General features: G+C 44.7%; 1 protein-coding gene across 1 annotated transcript in view; it reads right to left on the bottom strand.

Annotated features, from left to right (window-relative positions):
- Nucleotides 1-25,973, bottom strand: part of BCAS1 (brain enriched myelin associated protein 1) — a 65,849-nt gene that overhangs the window by 7,998 nt on the left and 31,878 nt on the right. Inside the window, exons 6-9 of the mRNA XM_043553642.1 lie at nucleotides 21,872-21,913; nucleotides 13,664-13,837; nucleotides 5,750-5,815; nucleotides 9-272 (exon numbers count right to left, since the gene is read on the bottom strand). Of these exons, the coding sequence (XP_043409577.1) occupies nucleotides 9-272; nucleotides 5,750-5,815; nucleotides 13,664-13,837; nucleotides 21,872-21,913 (546 nt within the window). The remainder of the gene's footprint in view (nucleotides 1-8; nucleotides 273-5,749; nucleotides 5,816-13,663; nucleotides 13,838-21,871; nucleotides 21,914-25,973) is intronic.

Genomic DNA, 25,973 nt, shown 5'->3' with positions numbered 1-25,973 from the left:
CCACCTACCAGGCCCTTAAAGAAGCCGCCGAGGGACTGTCGCCGCTTCTCCGGTCTCTTCTGGGACTTGTCCCCGTTCTGCAGTGAGTTCACCTCCACCACGGCCGGCTCCACACACTGGGCGGGTTCTTTGGCGTCCTGCTTGTTGCTCTTCTGTTTGTTCCCCTCAGCCGCCACCTTCTTGTCTTTGGAGGAACCTTCCTTGCCCTTCTGGCCCGCCCCTGCCGGCTCCGGCTCCGGGGGCATGATGACCTTCTCCGCGGAGTCCGATGTCTACAGCAAGTTCAAACAAAACGCATATTTAGTAGCTGCAAGACAAGTCTCCATAGCAGGTGAATAAACGTGTCAAAACAGAGGTGTTCAAGTGTTGGAGGGTGTCTACGTTTTCATGCATCCTGGACGAGATGGGAAAAAAAATTAAGAAAAAATGTGCGAATCCTCATTATGGTTCAAGGTCACAGTAGGGGATATTTATTTGTTTACCTAATAATTCACTCACTAATTTATGCTTTCCCAGCCAGTATTCCTTCCTCCCTCTCCTGGGACTACAACTTGCGTTTTCCCTGGGGAACCAGGATTCCCTTTCCTCTCTTTCATGTCAGACAAACTTATTCCATCCCTGTGGCTGGGGCCTGGCAATTTCAGAGCCTTGCATGTGATTGGGCTGCTGTGATTGGTTCAGAATGGCTGAACACAGATTGGAAGCTGAGCCAATCTCAGAGCTTTGCTAAATCAATCAAGAGAGAGGTCTGCCCTCTTTCCATTGGGTTTGAAGGGGTAGCTCCCAGGACCAGCACCATCTCTAGGGGAAAAAATCTGCTTGAAAAGGAAGCCAATAGGAAAGCAGAGTTGAGAGATGGACAGAGAGAGAGAGAGAGAGAGGGAGGGAGAAGGAGTCTATAAGCTGATGGTATCACATATGTCCCTGGATCTAGCCGTTCCTGAAGCCCTTTTGAGCTTAAGGCAGCTTTGAGAACGTTTCTTCCACTTACAACTCTTTTCTGGGTGGTGCCTATTCTTTTCTTCCTGATTACGTCTACCGTGGTTTCTGGTGTGAAAGTGTGCTTTCACTCATAAAACAGTGGTGAAAGAAGAGGAGTGTTTTATTTTTAGTTTTGAATGTACAGCTTTCATGCTACAGAGACATTTTTGCAATCCTGCTTGGTTCCTTATAATTCCGAGGGAGGAAGCTGTGAAATCCAAAATTCTAGCAAATGCTTGGTAAATTACAGATAACAAAATATCTGTGAAGTAGAAGCCTTTTTCCCATAGTTGGGGGCCACACAGATAAAATAAAAACATGCCAGAGGCCTGGGGTAAGAATAATCACATGGAGACTTTACACCCCCGTTGGGAAAGCGACATAAGAACTATTTTTCTAGCGTAAGAAAAACACCAGTTCGAGCAACGCCCGCTTTGATGTTGGGGAGAAAACTGGAGTTGGAGGGGATTGTGGTGACTTATCACACGCCCCGTTTAAAGGGGCAATGGCTGTCCCGACCCAGCCAGATGCTCTACAGGATTGTGGCCCTAGTGCTGTGAAATCTTCTATTTTTCACATGGAAACTTGAAAAGGAATTGTTTTAAATGCAAAATATGTCAAGTTTAAGATACTGACTTCAAAGCTTTAAGGCCCTGGGAATGCAAATTGGTGCAGCCCCTCTGGAAAACAGAATGGGGGGTCCTCAAAAAATTAAAAATAGAACCACCCTACGACCCAGCAATTGCACTACTAGGCATTTATCCTCGGGATACAGGGGTGCCGTTTCCAAGGGACACATGAACCCCCATGTTTATAGCAGCAACATCAACAGTAGCCAAAGTATGGAAAGAGCCCAAATGTCCATCGATGGGTGAATGGACAAAGACGATGTGGGATTTTTATACAATGGAGTATTACTCGGCCATCAAAAAGAAGGAAATCTTGCCATTGGCAACTATGTGGATGGAACTGGAGGGTATTATGCTAAGTGAAATTAGTCAGAGAAAGACAAAAATCATATGACTTCACTCATATGAGGACTTCAAGAGACAAAACAGATGAACCTAAGGGAAGGGAAACAAAAATACTATAAAAGCAGGGAGGGGGACAAAACAGAAGAGACGCATAAATATGGAGAACCAACAGAGGGTTCCTGGAGGGGGTGTGGGGGGGATGGGCTAAATGGGTCAGGGGCACTAAGGAATCTACTCCCGAAATCATTGTTGCACTACATGCTAACTAACTTGGATGTAAATTTTAAAAGTAAATAAATTATTTAAAAGAAGTTTTAAAGCCCTGCTCACAGAAAACCACAGCCCCAGCACCCCCGGGGGCCGCATGGGATGCACGGAATACACGCTCACAACTTATGATTCGTAAAAGTTACATATTGTCCCCCCGTTAAAAAGTTCTCGGACAAAGTTCCCCCTCAGTATCAAGTGTAGCCCTGAGAAATAAGCAAGAAGAGAGAAGATTGCCCCGTCCCCAAAGGCTCCGTAGGTCGCAGCCCGGTGGAGGGCAGGATTCCTTGGAGAAAGGAAACACCCAGGGCACCCCAAAGATGCTGAGCGATTCCGTCAGACCCCATGTGCCAAAGTCGTAGCAAAAGTCAAGACGCAGATGTCCAAGGGCAACAAAGCCCCGAGAGCAGGTACCCTTGCACAAGGAGACAGAAACGCCCACCGTGATGCTCTTCAGAAAGGCCACAAGCCACTTGCACACCGCGTTGATAGTTTTTGTCGTATAGAAGGTTTAAGACCCACTTATTGGCTAAGGGCTTAGCGTCTGCAGCTGAAAGCACACGGTGGGCTCTGGGTCCCTTCACACCCTTGCTGGGTGACCTGGAATGAATTGTTGGGTCTCTCAGCTTCCTCATCTGTGGGGCAGTCACAGAAGACATCGTACCTCATGGTGCGTACCCAGGCCGACTGAGAAGAGTCCGTCATCCCAACCCAACGTTGTCCACGGTGATCCTTCCTGACAGATTCTTTCCGTGTGGGTCCGAGAGCCGGGGGCAGACAAGGGACTCGGCAAATGTTTGTTGAATGGAGTGTCCCTGTGCCTCCCCAACCTCGTCTCTAATCCCTTTTTCCTCTGTTCCTTCTGCTCCGACCACACGGTCTCCTCTTCTTCCGTGAACAAGCTTATTCTCAAAACGGGGGCCTCACGTTTGCTGTAATTCCTGCTCAGGACGTTTGCGGGGCTTGACGTGACAGCCACTTCTTTCCCGTCAAGTCTCAGCTCAGATGTCACCTCCCTGGGGCGGTGGCCCCTGTTTAGACAATCTACCCCTCTCTTACAAAACACGGCTGTGTTTCCTTCATGCTTGCATTAATCTTGGGGGTTTCTTGGCTCACTTGAGAACATTCTCTGCCTCCCTCTGCTGGAAGGGGAGCTCTGGAGAACAACACTCTTCTGTCCTCCACGGCTTTATCCCCAGCACCTCGTCTGACACATAGTAAGTCTCCACCAAAAAGGGTTGAACGGATGGCCGGCAACTTGCCTTCCAGATGTTTCTACACTATTTCCCTCGGCAAATCATTGCGGGGTGGGGAGTGAGAAGTGCCCACATGTCAATAGCTTTCACGGGACATTGATTTTTTTCAGGAGGGGCGCTTTCAGTGGATCAGGTCCATTTACCGCATAATTACGCCACTGCTATTAGGGCTTAAATGTTCTTTTTAATGGCTTAGACACTAACTCCTGGAAATAACAGATGGCTGGTTCCTTACATTCAGAGTAAGCTAAGAATCTAAACTGTGCGATGATTGCTTCATCATTGAATGTAGATGATTTAAAATCTTTGCTTGGGATTTGACTCTGTCTCAGGATTTATCACACAAATTATTCTCATTTGAATCATCTTGAGTGTATCCTCTTGTAGAACTGAGTGACGCTGGCTGGAAGTTGGGGGACAAAGTCATGGGAACATCCCGTTTGATTCAGACCCTGAGGCACATCTGAACTGGGAGTTGCCTTGGGCTCCTTTTCCTAGAATCATCACCAGAGACTTTTCGTAACTCTGAGAGGACAATTCTGAAGGGAACAGAGAATGTCTATTCCCATCCCCCAAATTAAACAAAGCATTTATCATTCTCTCAACGATCACACATCCGTCTCCTCAAGTCTGCATCCAAGACGATCGGCATAACTGTTTCACGTCCACATTCTAGACAGAAATGTACAATTATGTTTAAAACTTTCATATGGAATAAAGTACATGTATCGTGTTTCCAAGATAGTGAACTCGAGGAGTTTTGGGTTCCCAGTGGTCCGGAGAACACGTTTGGGGACAAGCACAGCAGGAAGTTGAAAAAGAAAAACAGAGATAATTTGAATGCAGCAAAAAGCAATATATTCCCTGTTGGAATATATAGGATAATCCAAGTATTATGGTCATGGAAATATAATGAATGGTAGTCACTGCTGTCCATTTGCGTGTGTGATAAGAACAAATACTGTAGGGTGGTAATTTCTTATCAGCGGCATAACAAGTAACAGTAACAAAACAAAAGCAACTGCTATGGCTCCCTAGACTGAAGCCCTAACCCCCAGCGTGAAAGTATGTGGAGTAAGAAAGTAATTAAGGTTAACTGGGGTCAGAAGGATGGGGCCCTGATGAATAGGATTAGTGTCCCTATAAAAGCCACCATGTGAGGACATAGTGAGAAGGCGGCTGTCAGAAAGCCAGGAAGGAGCTCTCCTCACCAGGAACCAAACCACTGCTGGCATCCTGATCTTGGATTTTCCAGTCTCCAAAACTGTGAGAAAACAAATTTCCATTGTTAAACCACTCCATGACAGTTGGTATGGCAGCCCGTGCTGATTCGCACGGCCACTAGCATTCATCGCGTCCTCCGTGCTGGGACTTCCAGGTGCTTTACGTGCCCTGACTCATCTAAGTATGACAGCGCTTTTCCTAGCTCCATGATATAGGTGAGGAAACTGAGGCACGGAGACATTTGGTAATTTGTTTCCAGTCACACAGGTAAAAGATAGCAAAGCCAGGGTTCAAACGCAGGCAATCTGAGCCAGCAGCTCTGCTCTTAACCAGTTCTCTGTGTTGCAAAAATTAGTTGAAGAATACTTGTTGAGATCTTCGTGGAGGTGTGTTTTTAAGTTAAGAAAGAGTGCAGGTTATAAAATAGGGTATGGAGCATGAGATGACCCCATTTAAAGAAACGAATATGTGGAGTTATAAACATGTCTTAGCTGTGTTTCTCTAGAGTGGAGAAAATAATGGAAAAAACCACACGATCCCATGTTTCTTCACTCGTTTTTCAAAGAAATAGCTCCTACTATATACCAGGCACCATGCAGTGCGATGGAAAAATAGAAGAGGCCCCTCCCTTGCTCCAGACACAGAAAGAAAGGGGTAGAGGAGACAGATAATGAATAGACAGATGACTTACTACAATGTGTCATAAATTCCACGAAGTAAAAGAACAAAACACAACAATGATGGATGGAAATAGGACATCTCTTTGAGGAGGGGACATTCAGGCCAAGACTTGAAGGATGGGAAGGGGTTTGCTCTGTGGAGAAGAGTTGGAAAAGTAAGTGTTAAATAAGAAATAGCTGAAAACTCTAGTCTGTTCATGCATGTGTCTGTAGAGCCCAAGAGAGTGCCTCATGTACAGCAAGCGCTCAACCTAGAGTCGGTAAATGAGTCGCCTTGTGGTTGAGAATTGCATTGGGAACTAGGCTAGAAAGAAGTAAGAGCATGCAGGCTAACCCCACCACCGAACAGAGTTGACAGGTCACTTACTTGACAGCTGGAGTCTTTCCCATTTATTTCTTCTGAGTGGGTGATCCCTTCATCCCCTTTCACTGACTAAAATAACAAACAGACAACGGCCTTTCAGCTACTACAAGCACAGCAACATGGACAATGCAAGGGGAGTTCTGGAATGGCTGACCTCGGTCATTCATTATTGAGATGCAGCATCAACTTCTGCAGTTGGAAGACCAACTAGACCAACTGAGATGCGTGATTCCCATGTGGCTTCCAACCAGAGTCCGATTACATTCAAGTGTTGGCTTCCCCAAATCACAACAACAACATAAGTCTTAAACCCTGGTGTTAGGGAATTCTGGGATAAATAAATGATGATCAGTGTGCTAATGTTGGAACCAGGAGGTGGCTGAATGTATTCAATGAATGAACAATTAAACCATTGGTAGGCTTTTCTTGGTAACACATAGGTGGTGATGTTTCCTTGTGTTTTTTCCTCTAGCAGAGACATGGGGCATGTGGAACACCCTCTTTTCCATTTTAGTGACCCCTGTGGCCTGTGGCATCAGTGACAGAGTTGGACGGGCTGAACTCATAGGTTTGGCTCCTTAAAACAGACTCTCAGCGAAAGGCTCTAAAAGCACGTTCCTGGGACCACAGCTTTTCAGCATCACTTGGGAGTTTGTTAGATGTACCAATTCTTGAGAACCACTCCAGATCTACAGAGTCAGAAACTCTCAGGGCTGGGGCCGAGCCACCTGTACTTGACAAGCCCTTCAGGTGAGACACGTCTCAGTGTGAGCATCACTGCTTTCAGCTAACTGGTATAGACAAACGCCGACCAATACTGGGGACTGCAGGTTCAACTATGGACTCGGTGATGCTCTGCGCCCGATGCCGGATAAAGCACCTAAGAAATCCAGTAATGAACTGCTCCGCTCTTATCAACAACTTTGACTCAGGTTTCATTCCCACATTAAACCACTAAGTCATCGCTAATCATCTCCTCCTCCCCTGCTGGAGGGAGGGGGTGTAGGAAACAGGTTAAGCAATGGGGGGGGGCAAACAGGAAGACTTCAGATCCCACTGTTACTATCTTAGCTGTTCTGCCAGCAGATGGCAAGGATCCATAACACCTGCATCAGAGAACAGTTAACAGCATCAAAGGCACTCAAATAATTTTTTGATCGATTAATATTATATGACCCTGTCATCTGGGGTACGGTAGTCCTATTAGTAAAGATAATAAAAATTGTTATTTATGGAAGCTAACTTTTCCTGGAGTGCTCACTAAGGGTTAGGCGCTCCAGTGAGGCAGTAACCCACCCTGGTTCATTTATTTGTCATGCAGAGCCTTAAGATAGAGGAATAGTGTTCTTTTCCTCATTTTACAGTCAGGAAAATGGAAGCTCAGAGAAGCTAGCATGGGTCATGGAACTAGCATGTTAGGGAGTCGGGATGTGACTCCGGGCAATCGCTCTATTCCACCCTCTTAACTGCCTCTCCTATAAGGCAGGAGATACCATTCAATGAACCCATATGTATCGAGCGTCCACTATGAAGCTCCCCAATTTAGAAAAATGGTAGGAGCTTGGATAAGATGCGGGTTGACGAATCTCCAGTAGGGAGGTCTGTGGGACGTGCCCACCCTCAGAGGTCAATCATGCTCATCTTTAAATATTATTTGGTACTGCTCTGATTCAGTAGTCTCCACTAGGACCGTCAGTGGTTTCACACAGAATGGGAATTTCCAGGTCCTTTCCTACCTCAGAAACAACCTCTACAGAGCTTGGCATAGCATAGAACCTTGATGCAAGCTTTTTAATTGGTTAGGAATGGAAGCGATCTTTCTTCAGCCTGAACCCCTGGGATCTGGAAGTTCCAGATACTTTTCTTTGGGACATTACCTCATGGGCTTCACCAAGGTGTTCGACCCAAAGGCAAAGAAAGATCTGTTTGTCCTCTACATAAACTTTAGATCCTTGTAGATGGAAAGTGGGGCTTTTTTTTTCTTCCTCTTGAGTCTTTTCCATTGCTCTACAAGGGCCAGTTTTGCTTGAGAACATGTAGAAAAAGAAATAGAGTCTCTTGCTTACAGTTTCTCTCCCTATAAACAGTTCAGTCAGCTTCCTCGCCCCATCCAAAGGTTTTACCGCTTTGGGATTTCCTTTGCCTCCAGAATTCAGGCCGTCATTAGGAGCCCTTCCTGCCCAAACACGTTCCCTGGCGTCCTTTGAAATATGGAGTCACAAACTCATTAGTTGGTCAGGTAATTCCGAATGGCAAAAACAGGCAGCCAAACACACAGAGTGGCTTTTTAAGCTAAACCTGAATGGACATTGGGAGGCACAGCCCTGGTGCCACCTTTCCTCCTTGAGAGAGACTCGTAACTTCTCTTCAGTGGCTTCAGTTTGGTATCTGGTAGGTCCCCTGCCAGCTTAAGGTTTCGATCTGTTTTCTTTCCATCCCTTTCCTTGCTAACCTTTGGAGGAGAAATTGGATTGAATCAGGAAGCTTTCTTGGCAGCGGTGGGTCTAGGCAAGCGTCCTGAAAACAGCCCCTCAGGCTGTCAGGGAGATCGTGGCAAAGAAGTTCAGTTTCTTAAAAAAAAAAAAAAAAAGAAGAAGGGAATACTTCAAGCTTTTCTATGGTTTTTCTGTTTTCTCTCATTTTGAGGCAGATAAAGCTGTATTAATCAAAGGTGACTGTATGGTGAGTTTAGACTAAGGGTCTTATTCGGTCCATTTGAGATACTTTCAATAACAGCAGTTATGAACAATTTCCTTCCTCCCTCCCTCCCTTCCTTCGTTTTCTTTCTATCCCTCTTCTTTCCTCTTTGCTGAGTCCTCTTTCAGAGACCAATTCCAATAGTTCACTTTGGGCTTTGTAGTCCAAAGACCATAACCACAGACGTTCATTTTCTCCAGCTGTCAAAAATAGAGCTACTGTTGAAAGGAACCCCACATTTTTTCAGGGACTATCTATCTAATACTTTAAAGAACAGTTTGAAGACCACCAAGTAATTTCAGATATTTTCTAGTTCAGTACCGAGCAACTTTCTTCCAGAGCTTTATTTTTATTCATGAGAGCCAAAGTACAGCGCCTTAGGGCATCCAGCCTGCGGTGTTGAGATGGAATCTGGTTGTGACATCCAAGCTTTGCATAGTAATAAAGTCATTTTTATTTCTTTCACCGTGTCACGCATTCCTATAGCTTGATACTCTAAGGAACATTTGAGGCATCTCCAACATATATTACTTAGTCAAAATTCTAGTGGAAATGTTTGGTGGTCACTTCACATTTTTTTTTGAAAGGAACACAAGTGTATTTTGATGGATCTCTAATCCCACTGAAGTTGAGATTTAAAAGAATTGGGAAGATGGGGCGCCTGAGTGGCTTAGTTGATTAAGCGTCTGACTCTTGACTTCAGTTCAGGTCATGATCTCACCATTCATGAGTTCGAGCCCCGCATCGGCTCTTCACTGACAGTATGGAGCCTGCTTGGGCTTCTCTGTCTTCCTCTCTTTCTCTGTCCCTCCCCCATTCATGATTGATCTCTCTCACACAATCTCTCTCTCTCTCTCTCTCTCAAAAAAAAAAAAAACCAGATAAACATTAAAAAAAAAGAATTGGGCAGATATTTTAATTTAGTGTGAGTCTATCAGCAAGATTGTTTACTAGCTCTGCCTCATTGGAACAAATCTAAGGAACTACACCGGCTAGAAATATCCAGAATCAACAAAGGCTATGCGTCCAACCTTTGTGTTTTATCAAGATGCTCACTTGAAACGGAATTGGACAATCAGACAAAATTACACAGCCAAGGTAAATTCTCATTCCAATGACAAATATATTCAGAAAATGTACATCCGAGCTTTATGCAAATCATGTATTAATTCTCCCCTCTCTTGCCTTGTTGTAATTTCAGATAAGCCCAGCACCGAAAGATGTTTCCACAGGAAACACTACTAGGAGAATCACAAAAACGGGGCGATGGTTGTTCTACCTCCTTTTACTCTCACAGAAAATCACTTTCCAGGAGCACAGGAAGCCGCAATAACATGAGGGTAAGAGTAAGCTTTAGAATGAACAAAAACCTGAGTTTGAATTCTGGCTCTGCCATTTACCGGCTCTGTGACCCTGACCAGATCACTTAAAACACTCTGAGTCCTCATGCCCTTCTGAGCACAGAGGGGCAGGAATGTGTTGCACAGAGTTTTTACATTAATGAATGAGATAACGCAAGCAATGTGCTAGCATAGTGCCGGCCATGCTGCCTGCACGTGATACATAAACAGCAGCCATTCTTATTAATTATTATTATTAACCGAGACGGCCAAATGGCCACAGAATCCCCTTTAAGGGTAGGAAGGAATGCCAGCTGCTCTGGAGACAGGAATTGCCCACACAAATGCTACTTTCAGAACCTTTTCCTGAAGAGAAACTCCGTGTTCATAGTTCAATACTCAGGGAAGAATCTGAGATCAAGAACTTTAGCTAGGAGACTGCTGTTTTTGGTTTTTGTTTTTGTTTTGTTTTACAATTACCATCACGAACCATCCCCTTTTTCCTCCAGAGGGTACATTTCAACAGGCTTTACTAGATTTATAGATTGAATGTAAGCCACAAAAGACCATTATTGCGTGGCTGTCTCCCCCTTCGGTCTTACATTTGCCCAATATTAAGGCTCATAGTCTTTCTCTGCACCTGAGAACATTATTCCAACAAAGAGCTTCTTACAAAACTAATGGTCTAAAGAAAGAGACAGGAGGAGGATTAAATGAAACAGCGTGTGATAATGGTTTGGAGGAGGAGAAGCACTTTTCCAGGACAGGGTGTTATTAATATTGACAAATTATAAATCTCTATCTCTGTATTTCTATCTACCACCTTTACGGTTTCATCTGCCTATGTGGTTTGCGGGCGCATGAATATAGTTCTCCACCCACTCACTTTATAAAAATACATTGTCACTTCAAATACCCAATCTCTTGATGTACAGTTGAGTTAATACATATAAGGATCTTGTCCTATGTAGGGCATGACAGATGTCTTAGCTATTTCTTGCAAGTATTTTGAAAATCTGTAGGAGCCCATTGGATTTTCGTGAAGTGGCATATATCTACATGTGTCAAATGCAGTGCAAGGACTTTATGTGACTCTATTTATTTTCCCTGAAGTATACTTATTTGAAAAATGATATTCTCTTCATTTCTATTTTTACGAGAGGTTAATTTCCGGAAAGAAAAACATCTCTTAGAAGTGAACTGGGCAACGCGCTTAGTTTAAAAGGAATATGCAACCATGAGTCACATTGCCATGGGGCAGCAAATCAGTTTGACACATTCGCTTATTTGGCTCAAAAAATAAAAAATAAAAAGCTCAGTGATGAGTCGGATGTTGTCTCTGTTTTCAAGTCCTTACAGCAGGGTTTGGTTTGGATTTACTACATAAATCCACACTTCAGATTCGTTTGGAAGTCATGAAACGTTAGCTAAAAGTGTTTCCTGAAAACGACTGCTGAAGCCAACAGCCAAAATTGCATGCCGTGGGGATAATAACACAGAGGCATAAAGGTAAGTGTACAAGGATGTTCATGCAGGTCCGCAAAGCACCTAGATCGTGTGTGTGAGACACATGGTGTGTGCTCACTGCCTATGACCTAGGATTAAAATAAACACCCGTTTTCCTTATTAGGACTTATTCTCTATGAGGACAGGGGCCACGTCTATTTATGGTCACTGTTGTATCCCAGTGTCTAGAATGTAGGTATTCAACAATTATTTGCTGAATAAATACATAAATGAAGTCCCACAAGTGGGAAACAAGTCAAATGTCCATCAAGAGAGCAATGGTTAATCTGAGTACGATAAATCTAGACGATGGGATTCAGTGAAGTTGCTGTAAAGAACGAGGTGGCTTTACATTGGGGATGCAACCCCAAATACCCCCAGGGACAGGGACAGTGACATAAATGAGAGAGCTGGGCTGGGTGTGACAAGAGGAAGTGATGGGGATGTGGTGAGCTGGAAAGCCATGTCTTCTGTGTATTTGAATTATTCACAATGATAATATATTGTTATAAGGAAAACAAAGCAGACTGCAAGACAAAAATCATTAGGATATCTGGAATTTTTAGGAAGAATCCCCCAAATCATGGAAGGTTTGGAGTTCAAACATTAATAGAAGGGAAGAATGTTCAGGCTTCCAGACATAACTCTTTCTATGCACGGTAGATACTAAGAACAATGGATGTTATAAGACGATGAATCCACTGAGGGTTGCTGGGGAAAAATGTGTCTTCCTCTACTCCTATCCCTGTCCTAGGGAGAATTAATTAGAAAGGACTCTTTTGTTTCCAGTTTGTTCCCCTAACAGTTCAGAGGTACCCAGGTTGTATTGCTAGAAAATATCCCCGAGAAACCTCTAAAGGATAGCTCTGGAGGATGAATTTAAGTAATGTGAAACCTCATTAGAATTTAAGGATTTGTTTTGAACGGATGTAGTGAGTGGTTTAGATGTCTTTCATGCCTTATTTGGAATCTCTTGCATTTTCTGGTCTTTTAAGTAAAGTCTCAGGTTGGTTATTTGGAAGAGAAAATCATGCTCTTTGCTATCGGGGAGGCGGGGGAGGGTATCTCTCAACTCCATCCAGAAATGGGAAAGTTGGATCTCTCTCAACGTTATGATGAGCTATTTGGGGATCCCATTTGTAATGTAGATGGGTTGCCAGAAACTGGCCAAATGCTCTTTTCTTTCCTGACATAGCATAAAAATTGGTTGAAAAATCTCAGATCTTGATCCCCATTTTTAGCGCCAAATTGCAGAGTAAATGACGAGGAATGTACATGGAGTCCCAGCCATACAGGCTGATTGCTACTTACTGTATACTTCCTACTCTCTGAGAATCCACTGGTAAGAGAAAATGAATCCTGTCCACAATTTCTAGCAGGGTTCTCCTTAATATGCCTCAGCTCCCATTGGCATGGGTTTTGTGTTGTGGTGTGTGGTGTTGTGTTGTGTTGTGTTGTGGACCAGAAAGAATTTCTTAACAGGCTGAGCCTGTGAAACCAGAGAGTTGCTTTCTCAAAGGATTAAACTCCCAAAGACTCCTGAAAATAACGGCACACTATAATGAAATTCTTGTTTTTCATTAAAAGAGAATTAAACCAATGACCTTTTACATGGGTCTTTGTTTTTTGTCTTCCAACCAAGTTGGGTTTTGTTGCATTATATTATTTAAGTTCTTGGATGTTTAGTTATTTCATGTACATGACACTTCATAGACACCAAAACACGTCTGCCCACATTCTTTCCATTTTCTACAAGCTAAAAGCACGGAACAAGTTGTACGTGCTCGCTATTAGAAATTATGTTGCCACTTTATAACTGGAACTATTTATAAATCGGCTTTGTCCACATTTGTGTGACTCACATGTCACTTTCAGAATTTTTCTGACGTCAGCATGTAACTTGGCCTATTTATTACCTGGTCCTCTAAACACTGCCTTATGTTCTTTATGTAAATATATGGATTTTCAAAGGAAACAGCATGTCATTACCATAATGAGAAAAATAATATCATTTGCCATACACAGAAGGAAACTTTAAAAATAAATTAAATCAAAAGTGAACAATAATACTGACTTCCAGGTAGGTGCGGTTGGCTACCACAGCTCAGGACCCAAGGCCAGCTCTGTCTTTGTTAAAGAGGGAGTTGGCAGGAGTTCAGGAAAGATGAAGGAATATTAGCAACAAGCTGAGACTTTCTCTGTGATGGAGTCAGAGGGATGAAAGGGAACTTTCTCACTGCACACTTCAGATTCCACTTATATCCCGTCTACACCACCCACAGTTATGTCTCACCCCACCTACGATGCGGGTCCTTCGCTCTCGGAAGCTGGTCTGGGTATTTCAGGTTTCCTGTGCTGGAAGCAGGTGGCTTACCATTTGTCTGAGAAACGCCATCAGGGAGGCTCTTGGTGGTCTGGGGTCTTCTCTTTTGAGTTTTACTTCTGTGGGTTCAGGTGTGGTATCTCCTTCCTCGTTGAGATCCACCGTTTGTAAGGCTGATTCTACTTCCTCGGACTTTACAACCTCTACTGGTGATTCACACACCACCTGGATTATTTTGCCAGGTAATAAGACAGTGAATAAAAAGACATTCCCCCAAAGAGGCTTTAGAAAGTGGGGTCCTGGTCACCCCTTCTTCACAGAGTAGCTACAGGTTTGAGCCAACGATCATTTCTACGCAGGCACATCTTCCAGAAGTAATGCTCATGTCATATAGTGGGCTTTCTTTTTCTTTTATGTTTATTTATTTTGAGAGAGAGAGAGAGAGAGAGAGAGAGAGGGAATGCCAGCAGGGGAAGGACAGAGAGAGAGAAAGAGAGAGAGAATCAAGCAGGCTCCTCCTTGCTGATAGCACAGAGCCAGACTCGGGCTCGATCTCATGAACCATGAGATCATGGCCTGAGCCGAAATCAAGAGTCAGATGTTTAACGTACTGAGCCACCCAGGTGCCGCCATATAATGTGCTGTCAAACAGCCAACTTCTAAAAAAAGGCCAAATCCACTGACTTGGGAGTAGCGAGATTCCTCCTGCCTGAGGTTCAAGGCTTCGACAGAAAGCGCCTCTTGGGGACTGCCGTCCGTCACATGCTCAACGCCCCTCCCTTCCAGGAGGCCCACCTCTTTGGTCTGCCATCAAGGTGACTTACACCTAGCCTGTGTAAAAATCAGGAGTGAATCGTTGCCTTAAGGGTCCACCCTCAGAGACGGTGACCGTGACGTCTCCCATCACGTGCCCTACATCTAACCGCAACTGTGGAGAATTCGTCCTCTCTGCGGAAAGGATAGATTGAAAGCCACACTGGATTGAACAGACTGGGCTTCCTCCTAAACTTACTTCCCACCCCACCCCAGGGCCGGTCATGTGCCATTGTTTCTTAACTGAAATTCATGCTTTCAGAAGAAAACCAAACTTGGCAAGAAAACTGGCCAAGTTCCTTACGGCCCCCAGCGAGGTACCTAGTGAGCTCAGTGCCCCCCTGGATGTCTATGGGGGACAAGGGATGGCCAGCAACGTGGGGTTTGGATGGAAGATCCCATTCACCTGCACTCTGATTCCAAATTCCGTTTTTTGCATCGCCTCACCCCATTTGTACTGTGCCCCAGTCACATCTGGAACAGTTTCTGCTTTCGCACTGATCCCTGCAACAGATTTAATTGGCCCTGAGAGGGCTTCATAATTTCTTTTTTGGTTTCCTCGGGCAGGGGCTGGCAAGCTACTCCCAAATCCAGCCCAGAGACTGTTTTAGTACGGCCCCGAGCTACAAATGGATTTTACATTTTTAAGGGGCTGTAAAATGCTTTTTTAAAAGATGAAAAAGTAGGCAACAGAGACCACATGTGGCCTGCAAAGTCTGCAATATTTACTGCCCGGCCCTTTGCACAACACGCTTGCCTTCCCTTGCCTCAGAGACAGTTGCTCTAGAGCCAAAGGTATCTGTCCATTTGTCTTTGCTGGTGCCAGGCGCCGCCCCTTCCTCGGAATCTAGTTCTTGCTGTCAGGGAGTTGGGGGGAGGCAACTTAGGTATTTCTAGAAACACAGCATGCCTGTGGAGAAATCATCTTCCTTCCGTTCATCCAGAATATACTATTGGTTTGCCCGTGACCCCAGTGATCCAGACTGAGAAGGACCCTGAATTTCTGCACTGTCAACCGAAGCCCGTTAACCGATCAGCATGAGGGACCAGCCTGAAATATAGCAACTGAATCACAGCCGTCTCTCCCCGCCTTCCATTTCATAACACATCAGCATGACTTCGAGCATCTTCCGTCTGTAGACAAAGATACGGGGAAGTCATCAATCGATCTGGGGAGTCATCAACTCGAAAGTCTGAAGGACGCAAAGCAGGGGAGATCGGCATGGATTGACCATAAGAGAGCAAGGAGCTGCAGGGGCTGGGGTGAACACAAGCCAAGTTGTCCCATCTTAAGACATAGGAAGAATGAAAGCACTGGACAGCCAAACAGCAGATGTTTGGGAAGAGGCTTCTCCTGCTGCAGGGCTGCCTTGCCCTGACCCAGGCTGCCTTGCCCTCCCCGATCTTGGGAAACCAGGATGAGATTGAAGCCAGGTGACATATGGGGAGTGGTGGTCAGACGTGGTCATGGGTTTCCATATCTGGGCCTGGTTCAGTTCAGTTGCATTTCTGAAAAAGAACCTTCAGCCACAAGGGTCCCGAGGTGAGCCTGACAGGCAGGCGGTCTGACCTAGTAGTGATCACGAGATCAGCCTGCAGTGCCTTCCTGGCTCGAAGTCTTGACTTCACCCCTTACGGAGGCTCTAAACAGAGGTCCCTACTCAACATTCCGACATTGAGACGATGGGGTTTCCATCTTCTCAACGGGGACAGTATACACATCAGAAAGTTGTCTGCAAAATTAAATCCAGGAAGTGCACGTGAAGCTCTTAGAACGGTTCCTGACACATAACAAGCACTCAGTTAACACCACTGGCTGTTACTTGAGCTATTATGAGAGCTGTTTATTTCATGGGCCTGAATAATGTGGAATCACCTGCCATGCACATGCCCATTTTTTAGAGATGATATTAATAACCACCTCTTACCATGCCTGACATCGTGGAGAGTATTTTTAATATATTCCCCCAGTGAATAGTTATTGAATTATTAAAGAGCTCAGAGTAAGATAACATTGTCCCTATCCTATAGATGAAGAATGTGAATGACTGAACGGCTTGGCCAAAGTCATAGCACAGGTAAGTAGCCATTTCTTTTTTTTTTTTTTATTTTTTTTTAAAGTTTATTTATTTTTGGGACAGAGAGAGACAGAGCATGAACGGGGGAGGGGCAGAGAGAGAGGGAGACACAGAATCGGAAACAGGCTCCAGGCTCTGAGCCATCAGCCCAGAGCCCGACGCGGGGCTCGAACTCGCGGACCGCGAGATCATGACCTGGCTGAAGTCGGACGCTTAACCGACTGCGCCACCCAGGCGCCCCAAGTAGCCATTTCAATGGGGATGGAGTTGTGGACCGGTAACCAAATACCTAATATGGCTTAACCAGTAATGATACAGAACCAGTTTGAAAGTAGAAAGTTCTAGGATTGGTTCTATGGCTCCACAATGTCTTTAAAAACATGAGTTCCTTCTATTCTTTGGCTTTCCCATCTTTGGCATGCTGGATTTTCACCCTTTTATTTGTTACCTCGTGGATATATAAGTAGCTGCCACAGTTCAGGCATGGCATCCTCAACCCAATGTCTTAAAAAATGGAGGAAGTTCCCAGCAAAAGCTTTCCTCCAAACAAACGTCTGTATTTTGATTCCCTACCTTAGCATACATTGCACTGGCCAGAAGTTGTCACATCCTTGCCCCTAGACAAATTGTTGTTGAAAAAAAAAATGGGAGTACTGTTTTAGACTAATAATGATCAAATACTTTGTGGGTATGGTAGTTGCCAACCTTGCCTGAGATCATGGGGAAAAGGGTGGAGAAATGGGAAATAACCCTGAGGTCGGTAATGACCAGAGTCTGACTCACTGAATCTGGGTTCAGAATTATTCTGTCTCTGAAGCAGCGAGTTCCTTTTTTTGTATGTAAGGGCCTGGAGGGAAAATTACATAATAAAATAATCAGACTGTATGGTAACCTCATCAATCAACCTTTCGATTGCCAATGGTTTTCTTGCTGGGCCCTTACAAATGGTAAGTGGTGTCAACTCATAAATCCTAGGCCAGAGTCCATTCTTCAAAACATAACTATTTCGGTAGGTGAAAAAAAAAAAAAAGGCTGATGTGGGCGATACTTCTAGAGAGTCCCATTAGCTTTGAAGTCAGGCCAAGAAATGGGCTTTCAGCAGCCAAGGAAAATCCACCGATCTCCAGTGTGGAAATCCAGAAGGATTTGAGCTGAGTGAGGAGCTAATTTGCATATACAGACATAGAATTTGATTTTTGTCCGGATAGTTTTCCGATATCCTTCCAGCCAAGGCTTTGGAAGAAGTCGCTCCTTCTTTAGAATATATAACTGCATCTGCACATTTTAATTTGGGGCATGATGGATGCGGTGAAAATCAGATGTGTGCTATACTTCAGCGTGGATTGGCTTGACTTCGTTAGGGGATATTATACTTTGCCTGAAGATGGCTAGTGCATTTAAGACAGAGAATACACATTTCAGCAAGTTTCCACTTTTTGCCTCCAAGATTATACCATCCTTACTCTTGGCATTTGGATTATACAGTTTTCACTAGCACTGCGAGTTCTGGAGACTGATTTACAGCAAAACAGATTTCTTCCACCTAAACTTCACCCATGATACAAAAATATTGATGTTAACAGTTTTTACTTTAGAATCTCTTTAAGATGCTGTCTGATTTAATTTATAACACGATTATTTGATTACCCAGACTGGGCGAAGATTTCATTTTTCAACCCAGGAACTATTCTCCTTTGTTCTCTTCATGGAACCCCCATTTTGCTTTGGGGGAACAATACACCCTAACTGTAAGACGGCATAACTGGGTTGAAGTTGCTTGAGCAGATCTAAGCCAATCCACATGGTCTAGCTCATTGGCCATATGAGTTTAGGGATGGGAACATGTGGCAGAATATATTATTTTCCCAATTTTTCACTCTGGCTTCCTGTACAGCGCTTATAGATCTGCGCCCATTGTTGTGTGACGTGCTTTGGCAAAGGCACCGTGAGCAGATGTGATGGAAAGCCGGACTGAGCGGCAGGTCTCAGAGCCCTTGCATGGTTCACCCCCGGCACTGTCTTCCCTTGGTCACTACAATTGCACATCCTTGTTGAAGGGGCTGTTTTTCTCAGTCTAGATCTCAGCAGGAAGAAGCCACATGGATCAGCCACAGAGAACCCGCAGCTGCCACATAGCCTGAATGAGGAAAACAAGAATCCTTGCTGTTGAAAGCCACTGCAGTGTGGGGCTTCGATTTTGCACCAAAATCTGGCCAAAGCTGATTAATAGAGCACGTGAATCCGTGTAGGTCCATGAAGGAGAACAGATTCGAGGACAGGCAGAGTTTGTACCGGACCAATCTCTCCTTTGCTCAGAACTGGGCGACGTGACATCGGAAGGTGGAAATGTAGGCAGGCCAGGAAGGCTGAGCCACAGGAAAGCCCCGAATCAAGACTCATTTAAAACCAATTCTGCTTCCCAGTGATGAGTGCCAATAAATTCCTTTTTAAAAACAAATCCAGATTGGGTTGGGTTTTCTTTCACTTGCAACCATGAGGTTACTTCCTAAGAGAGGTAAAAAACAGAAGTACCTATTTCCTTGATGGTATAGGTCATTGGGAGGGAAAGATTTTTTCCCCCATTAGCTAGCACATTAATTGAATTAAGCAAGGGTCAAAATATTCTCAGATGACAGAGAAATGATTCTTTAGTTTCTGCAGCAGATTTTATTTCTGGGAGGACCCGAAGCACATTCTAGGAAAAGCGCTAAACTTCCACAGGTTTTTAAAAAAGCAAAACAAAACAAAAACGAACCATATTCTAGCCAGACGTCGCTAGATAGGACTCTTATAATATGGTTAATCACACTTAATAGTTCTGTTTTGAACTGTACGTTGTTTTGATTAATGCCATCTCCCTTATTTGGGAGGAGGAAATTAAACTAATTATTTCATGCATGCCTTCACTCGACGTGGGCACTTAGGGATGTGTAATTGCTCGAGGAAATACAATCTCTGATCACTGGGAGCACTCACTCTATGCTGCCATTGAAGCGGGGAGGCAGCCACAGGTGATAGGCACATGAATGAGTGTGGTTGTATTCTAATAAAACTTTATTCATAAACAGTAAAATGTGAAGTTGGTGAAATTTTTATGCACCACCCCCCCCCCAAATATTATTCTTTCAGTTATTTCAATGATTCAAAATGTAAAAACCAGGGCACCTGGGTGGCTCAGTCGGTTAAGCGTCCAACTTCGGCTCAGGTCATGATCTCGTGGTTTGTGAGTTCGAGCCCCGCGTCGGGCTCTGTGCTGACAGCTCGGAGCCTGGACCCTGCTTCGGATTCTGTGTCTCCCTCTCTCTCTGCCCCTCCCCTGCTCTTGTTCGGTCTCTCTCTGTCTCTCAATAATAAAGAAACGTTAAAAAAAAATTCCAAATGTAAAAACCAATTTTAGCTTGTGGGCCCTACGGCGATGGGCTGGAATTGGCTTGTGAGCTGCTGTTTGCTGACCCCTGAATTACTGAATGCTTTCTGTGTTTTGGGCACTGAAACAAGCATGTTAAATGCATTGTTTGCTTAATTCCTGCAAGAACCCTAAGGGGTGGGTAATATCATTGTGGGCATTTAAGAGATGAGTAAACTGAGGTCCAAGAGGGGGCAGAGTCTGGGGATAAAGGGCCCAAGACCCACTGCTTTTAGCCTCATCCCTCCAACTAACAGGCAGACAAAGAAATGCTGGAGCTTAAAAACAGAAATGTTCTTTTGAGGGCTAAGTAACCTAAAGCCATTTTGATAATGCATCTTCATTTTCTTGAGAAAATATTTTGCTTTCTTTGATACCTTCATCAACTTTTCTGTTCTCTTTTGGCATCCGTAATTCGACTTTAGTTTACGTTTATATTTCTGTTCCGAATTTCACATTAGAAAAGGAAATACTTCCTCTTTGTCAGAGGTCAACCCTGCGTTGATGCGGGGTTCCTCGAACAGGTAATGGCACACAAACATCCAAAAAGAAGTTTCTCTCCAAAAAACTCAGAACCTCAATGCTAACTGATGCCCCAGGGTTAACCTGCAGCTTTTAAATGTAAAGTTCATGGAGGAAAAGACTCGCACTGTTCCTCCTCACAGGTTGCTGAAATAGAGGCTTTGGCTCCGTAGAAAATAGCTGGTAAATTCATGAGAATTTTTTGGAATTATGAAAGATCTGGGCTTTGCTGAGCTCGTAAGTTTGACTCATAAGAGAAGGGGAAGAAAGAAAGACAGAAAGACAGAAAGACAGAAAGAAAGAAAGAAAGAAAGAAAGAAAAGAAAGGAAGAAAGAAAGGGAAGGAAGGAAGAAAGAAAGAGAAGGAAGGAAGAAAAGAAGGAAGGAAGAAAGGAGAGGTGGGGGAAGGGAGGAAGGGAGGGAGGGAGGGAGGGAGGGAGGAAGGAAGGAAGAGGGAGGGGGGAGGGAAAGAAAAACAATTACAATAACAAAAAAGCAGATTTGAAAGACCTTTCTCCTAGCAAGAATTGTAACAACCATTCTGATTTCCATCCCACATCACAGACAACATTTCTGGAACAGACTTGGATTTTCAACATCAGTTCAATGCCAGCAATTAAATAAAAATGAAAACACAAGCTCTCTCCAAGGCTAGCAAACCAGAGACACCTAGAAAGAGCCAAACATATTTTGCTTTGGCAAAACGATAATGATCAGTTTCTATCTTAAGGAGCTGTGAACTCGCTTATCCCCACTTGTAAAATTTTCCAAGACTGTACTCCATTCAGAGCAGAAAGCTGCTGACTCATGAGGACAATTGATTAATCTCCCTGGAAGATGTTTTTGGAAAACTGCATTTTTGCGGTGCCTCTATGGAGCCATCCCCTTTAGATGTGAACGCACAGTCTGGAGGGTTTGGACAGGGAGGTCCAGCCTATGTCTCCCAGGTGTAGACCCAAGGAGTCGGTCCTCCCGCCCAAGAACAACAGTCTTAGCATCAAGTGCAGCAGGATGCTCTCATGCTTGACGCACCTATCTGTCCTGGGTACCGCCCACAGTTAGTAGAGAATCTGGGTTGCCATGGAAACAGAGAGCGATCAAGGTAGAAGAAGTGCAGGGGGCAGCATCATTGCCCCTTAAGGAAGTGGAAGGATGGTCTTAAGTGTGATAGACTCTTTCAGCCCCTGGATGATGACAAATTATAAAAACGCATGCTCTGACTTTGTGATTTCGTTTGTGCTGATTTCATAGGCATTGCCAATATTCACCCAATGTTATTCCCCACTGGTCCCTAATCACATGAAAGGCTGAAAGAGTCTACGGCAGATGGGAGACACTTGGGGCAATGCAAGAACACAGGACCCCAGAGCTGAAATGCCCAATGGTCCAGCATGCGGAAGATGAGAATGAAATGGTTCTGCCATTTAACGCATAACTTACATTCTCCTCTGCACCTGCGGGGACTGAATCCTCTTTAGCTGACTAAAGGGAAGATAAAAACAAAAGTAAGAGTCAGAATGTTACCAAAAAATGGAGAGTTCTTTGGGCCAACAGCCCTCTGGTGCCATTCTTGGACACCGAATTGCTTACGCACACCTGGTTCCAAAGAGAACTTGAGAGAGACTTACGCGGGATCACACGGTACAGCAAGATGATAAATAGTTATGTATTTGAAAATGCAACGAAGGGAAAAGAAATACCCAGACGCGGCCAAGACATGAATGGAGTGGGGGAGAAGCGTTGCTACAGAAAACACAGACCACAGCCTCGGCTGTGGGTCAGCGACACGTCTGCCTTAACATTTTCTGCTGGTTGATGAAAATCACACAAGGCACAGTCGCTGTCAGGTAAAAACAAATGAGCCGCTCAGGAAAATTCTGGCAGTTGAGTCCAGAGACATCCATCCCATGGCACACATAGAGCAAACAGGTGGTGAGGTAACGAGCAGGGTCTTTGGCCTTATCCTGACCGTAGCGCAGTGGCCAGCATCGGTAGCTGCTTCAGCCCTCAACATAGGCCGGTGGCATCGTGCCAAAGTTGAATCCGGCTAGAACCCTTCTCTGGAGGCCCAGAAGGCTGGGGTTCTAACACACCCAACTTCAGACACTATTCCTCCCTACAGTAATTCTGTCATACGCAGACTGCCTCGAGGAGGGGAGCGATTGCCCCAGTGCTGTCAAAGGTCGAGGCCACCATTACATGACGACCGTTTGCGAAGCTTCAACTTTGGAGATGATCTTTGCAGTTGTCCTTAAATTTGGCAGGGAGGGGTTGTGGCGGGGTGATGTACGCAGACCGCTTTGAGACCCGCTTGGCAGGTCTGGACTCTCTTTCCAGAAAAATAAACACGAACCAAATATTTTGCCCATCATTTTAGGGTGTTCATAGCTGGATGCCAGGCTAAGAACTCTTCCCTACGTTCATTTTGTTCTAAGTCCTGTGCTTATTTTTACCTTTAAACTATGCAGGAGGGGGGGAGAGAGGAATCGACCTTCCCAAATACGTCTCCCTGTGCCGTGGACACGGATCGTACACCTGCATCTACCTTGTATGTGCAAGGGCTCTGTACACACCATCGCACTGAAAGTGGCCCCAAGCGGTCAGGAGGGTGCTCGTCATTTACGTAGACAGAAATGGAGACACAGGGAGGCGAAGTCACTTGTTCAAGGTGGTACAGCTAGGGAGCGGTCAAAGTGGTTCCAAGAGCCAAGTTCCAAGACCCTCAGACCTCAAGGGTCTGAGTCACGCTTTGTAGTAGCTGTGTGAACTTCCTTCTCCACGCCCAGATTTGCTTTCTCTCTAGATGACATGTTCAGCTTGGGCCACATTTATCAACAGTAGCTCTACGGAACCCGTTCTGTGAGCCGAGCCTGGATCTCACGTGTAAGGTGTACCTGCACCAGCGCTCAACACACAATGACAACTGGAGGCTTCAGGCGGTGTCCCCCTTTCCTCCTCCCGTTTCCCACCGAGCAGAAAGCCCACGGGCAGAGCAACCAGCAGCACCGAATTGCAATTCGCTCTTTCCCACGGCCAGGGGGTCCGGTGTGATAGACGGAAGACGGGAACGAAAACTGGACGGTGCTGCTGATGCAACGGCTCACTTCAAAGCAGACGAGAGGGGCTCTTTCGACGCAAGTCCCATTTCTGCAGGCCGGGAGGTGCTCGTTGGGTTCCCAAGCTCTCCGGTGAGAAGAACACAAGAGGGTGTGGGGCTAATCGGGAGCCACATGGAGCGCAGGACTCCCATTCAAATCTCAAACTAGAAACTTCTCATCTCCTTCGATGAACTGGGCATCTGGCTGTTATCCGCTGAGCCTACGGACTGTCCAGCCTCCTTCACCATCCCAACCAAAACCCACTATGAAACTAAAGGATCCTGCTTGGGCATTTATATTGCTGAGAACGAGGGCCTAAACAGCTCCTGAACTCATCAGTATAAACTCGCACAGCAAAGGATCCCGTCCTTTGAAGAGCACATTCGTGAAAGGATGTTTCTTTAAAATCCCGTCACATGGTAGCACTTAAGCCAACAGACATCCCGTGGCTAGCAGGTCTTCTGGAAGCATCATTTTGATCATGTGACAGCTGTTCTGAGTTCACTGGTTTCACAGTGGCCCTAAGACCTTTCCTCAAGCTTAGACGTTTCGGCCCGCCTTTCAAGTGCTTCCATAATTGTCCGGCCATATGCCAGACTCTCTTAACCAGGATTCCCGTGGGTTCTGGGATCAAATGCAGGCATCTGTGTTTGAAGCAGATAACTCAGAGGATCCAGAGGATTTTCAAAGTCTTCTCAGTCTGTTTTGACCTACACCGACTGCTCCCTTTTCTAAACACCCACAGCATTTGTAACCTGCACCCCACACATTAACACCGGATTCCAACATCATCGTTTTGGAACAGGGCCAGTCACTTTGCATTCGTTCTCTGACTCAGTCCTCCCACTAACCACAGAAGGTAGATGCCACAGTCTGTCCCCAGAGCTGAGGAAAGTGAAGCATGGGGGATTCAAGTCACCCCATCACATTCAAATGGCCAGTAACTGTCAGAGCTGAGATTTGATGATGTGTCTCTTTGACTTCAGGGCTCCCATTATTTTTCCCACACCATCGTTCCTCTCCTTCAAAGGAAAGCAGGGAAAGCTGCTTTCCGAGCTAAGAACTCTTCCCTATGTTCATTTTGTTCTAAGTTGTGCTTATTTTTACCTTTACACTATGCAGGAGGAGGGGAGAAAGGAATCGACCTTCCCAAATACGTCTTCTTGCGTCGTGGACACGGATTGTATACCTGCATCTACCTTCAAACACCCATTTGAAGATATTTCAAATGTAGCATTTACTAATGGTGCACGTGCACACACACTTGCAGATGCAGGCATATGTATGTGCCTTGTTCCCCCAAATGGACTTTAGGTGTTTCGACAGCAGTACAAATGAGCCTTAGTCTTGTTTTGTGCCTTTTGTTGGCATCAAACGCCACACATGGATGTTTAGATCATCACCAGCAACTGTTCATACCTGAAGAAATGATAAAACTGTTCGTGGAGCCCTTACTATGTCCGAGGGTCTCTCTGGGTACAGTTATTGGACTGTCACAGCAACACAGTGAGATGAACACGTCCCTACTTACACAAAGGAAAACAGAGGCTTTCGGTGGTCAAGCAATTTGTCCAAACTTTCTGATTCTGTCTGTTATGCAAGACTTGCCACGTACAAGAAATTTTCAAGATCATCTATTTCCTTTCAGGATCAACCCTTTGCTTCAACAGATGAGGAAAAAGAAACTCAAAGAGGCTGAGTAACTTTTGGGAGGTCACAGAACAAATGGTATACCAAAGACCCCAGAACAATAAAGGGCATAGGTAGTCCAGTCACTGGACTCGAAACAGTTTTTGGCAAATACGACATCATTTGAACTTAATTTTCTCAAAGGTTATTTTTGTTATTTTTGTTTTATAGTAAGAATGACTTTCGCAATCAAGCCTATAAATCAAAATAACTTATAATCTCATATCCACAGCGTGTTAGGGGAGAATTTTATTTCTGATGTTCATATTGTGGACGCACACACTTCAAAGTCAGTTTGCGTAAAAGCTTCTCAGTTACAAGAGGAGAAGAAAGAGAGCTTGGGTTAGCGGAAATATCAAAATTCTCTAGCATTCCTCTTTGTTTCTTTTCCAAAAATTTTTACAACAGTGATTTTATAATCAAGTGTTTTCTAATTTGAAGAAAACAGAGCTCTTCATTTTGTTTTCGACTAAAACATACATCCCCCCATGAGATTTTCAGCTGCACAAGGGGACCAGTCTGTTCGCTCTATCTTTTCAATGCCTTAGCACCCAGCACTTAGCACAAAAAAACTCAGCACAAAGAAAGAAGCTAAAAATACTCTTGCCTGAGTGAATCTCGCCTGTATTTTACGTTCATCTAGAGCTGTCTTCCTGATTAGGTGGAAGAAAGAAAAACAAGATTTACCGGTGACTGGGTTTTAGTGTCTCTTCATTATTTTTATAATCTACTCAAGAAATAAAGCCAGATAATCG

This window comes from Prionailurus bengalensis, chromosome A3 (assembly GCF_016509475.1).
Source record: "Prionailurus bengalensis isolate Pbe53 chromosome A3, Fcat_Pben_1.1_paternal_pri, whole genome shotgun sequence".
NCBI classification, from domain to species: domain Eukaryota; kingdom Metazoa; phylum Chordata; class Mammalia; order Carnivora; family Felidae; genus Prionailurus; species Prionailurus bengalensis.
The sequence above is the reverse complement of the archived record's forward strand: the minus strand, read 5'-3'. Positions and strand labels throughout refer to the sequence as shown.